We start from the raw sequence: 7,032 nt of genomic DNA on the forward strand, positions 1-7,032 counted from the left end.
GATGGAGGAAAAGTTGAGAAATACGAGTTACGCGAGTATGGTGAATTCTTACAATCACCACCGGTCGGGAAGATGTGTTGCTTACAGGGGAGGAAAAGTTACGGGGGAAGCGTGAAATAGAAGGGAAGGGAGAAGATGGTGGAACAAATAAGGTGTATAGCGGGGGTGGCGCGACTCGCGGTGGTAAATAATGTTGAAATAGGAGCGAGAACTGGGGCGATAAATCAGAGAGGGAAAAGTCTCTCGGGGCCGAGGTCTCCCGTAATATTTCCGTATTTATCTTTTATTCCTCGAGGTTGGATGAGACTGCGTTCAAGGGGCGCGTACTTTTGCAAATTTTTTGGAATAACTCTTGCTTTATTATCCATCGAGTTTCGAATAATTTCTCTTCTCCATTTTTCGCGGGGAATAAAATTGTCCGAGAGAAGATTCGATTCTTTCCATCCTCGAAAAATCGTTAAATCGTTAAATCGATCGAGGAAAAATTCGGTCTCTCGCGAAGGAAGGAGAGCGGATAAGAGCGGAATGGGGGAAGAAAAGAAAAAAGAAAAAAGAAATCGGCGGTTAAAATGGAACGTTTCGCAAAATTTTTCGCGAAAAGGGATGGAAGAATTGCGAGGAATAAAATTCTCCTCGTGTCGTATATCCGTAGGACGCAATTGAAGAATGTATCAATGCACAGTTTATATTAAGTTTGGTTTGAAAAGAAAAATATATAGGACTCGGTCGGTTTGAAGTCCAATCCAAAGGCTGACTCGTTATCGAGAGAGAGAGCCTTTTGTTAATCGTCATACAAAAAAGAACACGTCCACTAAAATCTACGTGACAAAATACAGGATTATAAAATATTATGTTAAAAAAAAAAAAATTCCAAGGTGAAAAAAAGTCACTCGTCGACACGTTCACGTTCAGACTGAACGTTTGTTTCAAAAAAATTAGATTAATATCAATATCGTTTACCAATTAATCATCATTTAAACGAAACGGTCAACGACGAAAACGACGACGATTCATTTCACGGCAATTTCACAAGCAAAAAGCGCACGAGCGATGCGTACCTTTCAACGACGTTAACTGTTTACTGCAGGTGATCCGAGGTGAAAAAAAAACAAGGAGGGTCCATCGAATCCATTTTTCGTGGAAAGCCATGGAGATCGACGAGGACGACCGTGATGATGAGAGGCGCGTGAAAATGAGGAGAAAAATAATCGGTCAAGATTAATTTGCACGTTTTTCCCGATGAGAAGAAAAAAAAAAAAAAAAAAAGAAAAGAAAAAACCATCTCTACGCAGCATCCTGCGTAGAGGAAACGATTTCCCGCGGAGGGAAAATTTTTCCTATGAATACCCACCTAACCTCGTCGTCCGCCATCGTGGTACCTGGCTGCTACACCCGTCTACCTAAAAATAAAGCGCAGAGGGGGATGTTTCACGTATCCGTGGCAAAATAACTAATATTCGTTCGCATTGCGTCAGAGGATACGCGATCGTATTAAAATACGATCGTTTCACGGTGACACGGATTATGCATACGGGGCGAACAAACGCAAACATTGCACGCGTTAAATATAAACCGCGGGGGAAAAAGGAGGATGAGAGGCTCGAGGGGGAGGGAGAGTGGGGGGAGGTTGATTTTCGATTTACGTTGAAGGGAATTTTTTTTTTTTCTTTTTCGTTGTCGAATCTGTAAATCGACGCGATAAATCCTACCTTCTGAACGTAAATTTTACGTTCTCTTCGCTCTCTCTCTCTCTCTTTCCTCGAAGGAAAGAGAGAGAGAGCAAAGGTATAGAATATCCGGTGCTCGAAAATAGACGCGGCCCGTCCCCACTTTTCGATCCGTCGCCGAAACGTCGCTACGTCGACGATCCAAATTTGGATGCAACGACCCGCTAGATCTCTCTCTCTCTCTCTCTCTCTCTCTCTTTCTCGTATTCTTCGACGCTGCTCGATTCGATGGCGAAAAACAGATCGAAAGGAAAGTCGAGGGAAGGAAGGATTTCGATAACGTGGAAATACGTTATTTCCACGATATGGAAATCGTTGCGATGTATTTTCTTCTTCTTCTTCTTCTTCTTCTTGGAAATAGAGAAGAGAAGTTTACACGACGCGAGATTGAGATTGATATTTAAATATCAAGGAAGAATAAATTGCCTATTTTCCTAATTTGAGTGATAAAAAGTAACGAGTAAAAAAAGTAATGAAGGAAGTCGTCGGTGATTAATGGGAAAGTAATTCACTTTCTTGGCAAACAACGACGAAAATAAATCAGAGATAAATCAGTTTGAAAATAGATATAACGAAATGAATTCACCAATTTTCTAATAATTCGATCTGTTCGATTTTAATATACTCAAAATTTCCATTTCCGAAGGGAAGAGGGGAAAAAAAAGAGAAACGTCGTCTTAATCAAACGAGAATTTATCCTTTCATTAGCTCGCGATAAATTTTACTAATAATTTTAACGAAATCGCGACCTTCGATAATTCAAATTATTCCTTGATCAACAGCCAAAATCCGTCGAAATAAAAAAAACGAGAATTCGCCTCGAGATCTCCTGTCCACGGAAATTTCATTCGATCACCGGCAAACCGCTTTAAATTTGTAATGGACGATCGCTCTCGCTAAGTATAGATTCCCCCCTTTCGTTCGAGCCATTCCAAGACACGTCCCAGAGTTGCCGCGATCGAGTGTGCCTCGTCTCCGATGTCAAAGAGGATCCGTAAAAATAGAAAACACGCGGAAAAAAAAATGTATATATAGCTCGTGCGAGATCCTCTCTCTAGAGAATAATAATAATAATAATAATAATAGTAATAATAATAGTAATAATAATAATAATACGTATTTCTTTCCATTTTCTTCTCTCCCCTCGGAGAAAAAAAATGGAGCACCGGTCGAAGCACGAAACAATCATCATCGCTGTTTTTTTTTCGCGATTCTTGAGAATCGAAGAAAAGAAACGCGCGGCGAGCGACGTATGGTATATAAAACTCGAAAGATTCGACTCTGTTTGTCGGAATGATAAATTGCGAGAGCAAATTATAGAGAGCGTTATATCGGTCAAGAAGATATCGAGTAATCGCGGCGGAATACTAGTGCAAGGCTGTTTACGTAGATCGGTTTGCGTTCACGATGAGCGATCTTCGTCCCTCTCTCTCGAATAAAAGGGGAGAGAGGAAAGATTGAAACGCGAGTTTCGAGAAATGGAAGCGGAAGATTACGGTGAAATTCGCACATTATCGGTGAAAATGTTCGAAATTACGTGGATCGAGAGGAGAGGAGAAGAGAGTTCGCCTCTCCTCGCGAGAAGAAAAGAGAGAAAGAGATCGCGATTCACACGCGAGTGAAAAAGAAGAAGAAGAAGAAGAAGAAGAAAAACGTCACAGTTTTTGGAGGCACACTCGTGACCTTGAAAAGCGTCTCGTCTCGTGGTCGAACACCTCTCACACTGACACTCGAGGACTACGGCGGAGAAAAAGAGGTGGTTCTCGTTCTTTCGAAGAGAGGAGAGATCCTTAGGGTCGGCGCCCAGGCAGAGAAATCCTGAAGAGGATCGATCGATCGCGGAGGATTATGCGGACGCGTCCTCCAGAGTTTTTTTCCCGCTCGAGGATTGTGGGCTTACCTTGAGAAGAACTATTCGCTGGCTGCGACTGGCCAACCGGACCTTAAGCAGCTGACTGTGCGATCGTGGATCCCTAGCCGACGTCGTGAACCTCCATCGTGGCCTGTTCACGTGGTAGTGGCCGACCAATGACGGCTCGCCATTGGTCGCAAGCATTTTTAGGCGAGAGCTATGCCCGCTCCGCTTGCTGCCAAAAATAATCGGAAACTGAAAACGGAGCCGGGCCCGCTTCGCTCGGCAACCCGCGAACCGAACCTCGCGCTTTTCTTCCTCCACATTCTTGATTAAGTATGTTATGCGTGTCGGGAAGAAGAAGAAGAAGAAGAAGAAGAAGACGGGTTTTCCTCCTTTCCCTTTCGCGCTTCCGACAAAGATCGATCAGAGCAGACGAATCGTCGCCAATTAAATAAACAACGTTCTTATTACTTAAGAAACGATGCATCAAGACACGTTGCGTTTAAACGATAATATTCTCGAATTTTCGAAAAGCGTTTACGAGATTTACGAGAACGAAGAAATGCTGGAGCGTTGCTTTGTTGCTTTTCGAAGGATAAGAAGGATTAATTGATCGAAAGTGAAAAATTTAATTTAAGGTGGAGCAACAATGTACGATCGTATCTCGAAAACACGGCGAAGATATTATTAACGGGCCGTTCTGGATTTTGGGTGTGCCAGCTGTTTGGCACTAAACGCGGCAACGGAAACATCGTCGTTTATGATTCTACCTGATATTACATCTTCCCTGACTTTTAATAGGTCTCGTGATACCCGTAAAGATGATTTAAGTACTTCCAGAGAGGCTATTTCTAAACTTTGTACCCTCAAAATTCTATTTCGAAGCGTTGAATTGCATTGCTTGAAATTTAAACGGAAATATCCGTCAATTTTACGAGTTTTCAAATTTAAGTAAAATTAAAAGAATATTCGAACGAAGATATATTATATAAAATGTTTGGAAAAACCAGATATTGTACATTTTCTGAATATACCATCGAAGCTATTTATAAGGTTTTCATTGATGTTCAGAACTATACGGCTAAAGTAGGAAACGGTGGGTTAAGTAGAATGGTCCTGTTTCTACAGACAGGTAGTACGTATCGACGCTTAGTCGGACGAGAGAGCAACGTTGATAACGTAGAACTCTGCAACAGGAGTAGAACAAGTACAGCAAGGTTTTAACATCTTATGGAAAATGGGTTGAAATACCGACCTTAAAGAAGAGAGAAGATTTTTTTTTGTTATTAAAATTATAGTATCAATATTTGAATGTAATTATTTAAACTAAAATATTCTACATTGATATTAAAGCTTATTTATATTAACCGATATATTCAAAATTTAATAAGTTATTCTTGCTACATATTTTTACTATAGTAAATTTCCATCTGAATGTATACTCTCTGAAAATTGATCTTTAATTAGAAAGATTACATTAGGGATATTAAGTTACTTGTTCAAAATTTTAAGAATTTCCTCTCGATCGCAATTAATCTTAACAATCTTAGCATTAGTTTACAATTTTTTTTAAGTATGTAATCAATACGGAATACATGAACATTTTATATATTAATACGTGTATTATTTCTTCTCTTACGATACAACTACAAACATCAATCCTTCCATTCAAAAAAGAAGGATGTATCTTCTTCTAGCAAAAATAGCTGCGCATTTAATTCAACAACAATCCAAGCTTCAATAAGACAATTTTAAAATAAATAAAAAAGAAAAGAAAAAAAAATACATTCAAAAACGAACGGATACACGAACGAATAGATAAACTATCGCAACTATCTTTTCCAATAATTCCTCAATAATTTCTTCGTCCATAAAGTACAAGTTAATTAATACGTGGATGCATATTCCATCCAATCGAAGCGGTACAGGTAAACTTGGGGAGAGAGGTGGTGGGGATCGCGAGGGAGGGGGTGGAATGGTGAAGGTAGCTCTGAACCAAGGGTGATTAACCCGGCGTCCCTGTTGCCACGACGACGATCCTGTGACGTCACGGGACAAGCCGGGGTTTATGGGTGACCCACATTCCAAAAATAGCCATCACCGACCTACCCCCTCCCCCAACCACCGCGCCGCTTTTATCGCCTCTTCCTCCTTCCTTCCCCTAACCAGTGTCGCCCGCTGAACCACCGACCCCGTCTCTCCGTTCCCCACACCCCTCCCTCCCCTCCATCCAATCCATCCAGTCTCAACTCACCCTTTTCCTCCCTATATCCTGCCATTCTCCTCTCTTCCTTCCTGTTTTTCTATTTACCGCGGAATCGCGATACCTATATCTATCTACGTGTCGGCGAGTGGTAAGAGGATTTCCAACACTTTCTTTCTTTCTTTTTTTTTTCTTTCTTCTTTTTTTTTTTTTTTTTAATGTCAAAACGAGACCAATATTGCTTCGACATGACATCGGTATTATTCTTTGCATTGATTTCTAGAAAAAAATACCTCTAAGATTTAGATCCACGAGAGGAAACGTCGTAATTCGAGCGTTGGCGCAATCAATTAATCGATTATTAATCGAGTTTCGAACAATGCCGCGCGAAACTTTTGTTCCGTCAACGGTCAGAACTAGGAAAAAGGATCCAGGGAAGAAAATTTCGAGCGCCTTTCGATTCGCAACACGGCCGCAATGCGGTTAACCGATAAATTTTGACGAGAGAACATCGATACGGATACAGATCTATAAGTCGAACGAGGTCGTGATCCAGGCAGGATCGTATTCTTGACAAAATCGGTGTCAAAATATAATCGATATATCTATAAGAGACAGCACTTGTCGATGATGGAGAATTTCATTTTCCATCGAAAAATCGAGGATCGAGAGGAATGGAAAATTTAATCTTAATCTCGAACCGGTATGAAACCGGTAAGGAGGGAAGAAATGGCGGGGCGCAATAATGAATAAAAGCGCAAAAGTGGCTAACAATGGCCGCGCTCGATGGGGATAACGATATTATATCCCACTCCTTTTTTTCAATGAATCGAGGCATCGAGCAAGGGGGCAAGTATCCATGGGAAACCGACGACGAGATGCCTTCGACCTCGCGACCCAGTTTCCGCTCCCGTGACGTCATACCCAACGTCATTGCCCGGGCGAAAGTAGGTCGGACGGACCCAGCCGGACCTCTTCCCAAGACGCTTTCCCAAAGTTTATTGAGAGATGGCCGAGCTTCAACCTATTCACGCTTTCCACGCCGATATAGTACCCTTTCTTATCGATCATTCCCGATACAACGAACGATATGACGAGATTAATCTTTCTCTAGAATTTTTCTACAATTATCCTATCTTCATTATCCCAAAATTGATCGATGTAATCATGCGCGAATAACAATTAGCACAGGAAGCGTTTCAATTTTCTAAAATAAAATAGACATGGAAAAACTCTATTCCACGGTG

The 7,032-nt window shown here is 41.2% G+C and overlaps 1 protein-coding gene across 9 annotated transcripts in view; it reads right to left on the bottom strand.

Moving 5' to 3' along the window:
- Positions 1–3,775, bottom strand: part of LOC102671278 (troponin I-like) — a 28,061-nt gene extending 24,286 nt beyond the window's left edge. For 3 of the 9 annotated variants that reach the window (XM_031512544.1, XM_006619975.2, XM_031512543.1), the window contains exons 1-2: positions 3,628–3,775; positions 1,357–1,400 (exon numbers count right to left, since the gene is read on the bottom strand). In XM_031512544.1, the coding sequence (XP_031368404.1) occupies positions 1,357–1,371 (15 nt within the window). In that variant the 5' untranslated portion in view covers positions 1,372–1,400; positions 3,628–3,775. The remainder of the gene's footprint in view (positions 1–1,356; positions 1,401–3,627) is intronic. The other 6 variants (XM_006619990.2, XM_006619989.2, XM_006619997.2 and 3 more) reach the window with 3 other exon arrangements.
- Positions 3,776–7,032: the final 3,257 nt, after the last annotated feature.

This window comes from Apis dorsata, unplaced genomic scaffold (assembly GCF_000469605.1).
Source record: "Apis dorsata unplaced genomic scaffold, Apis dorsata 1.3 scaffold_468, whole genome shotgun sequence".
Classification (NCBI taxonomy): Eukaryota; Metazoa; Arthropoda; class Insecta; order Hymenoptera; family Apidae; genus Apis; species Apis dorsata.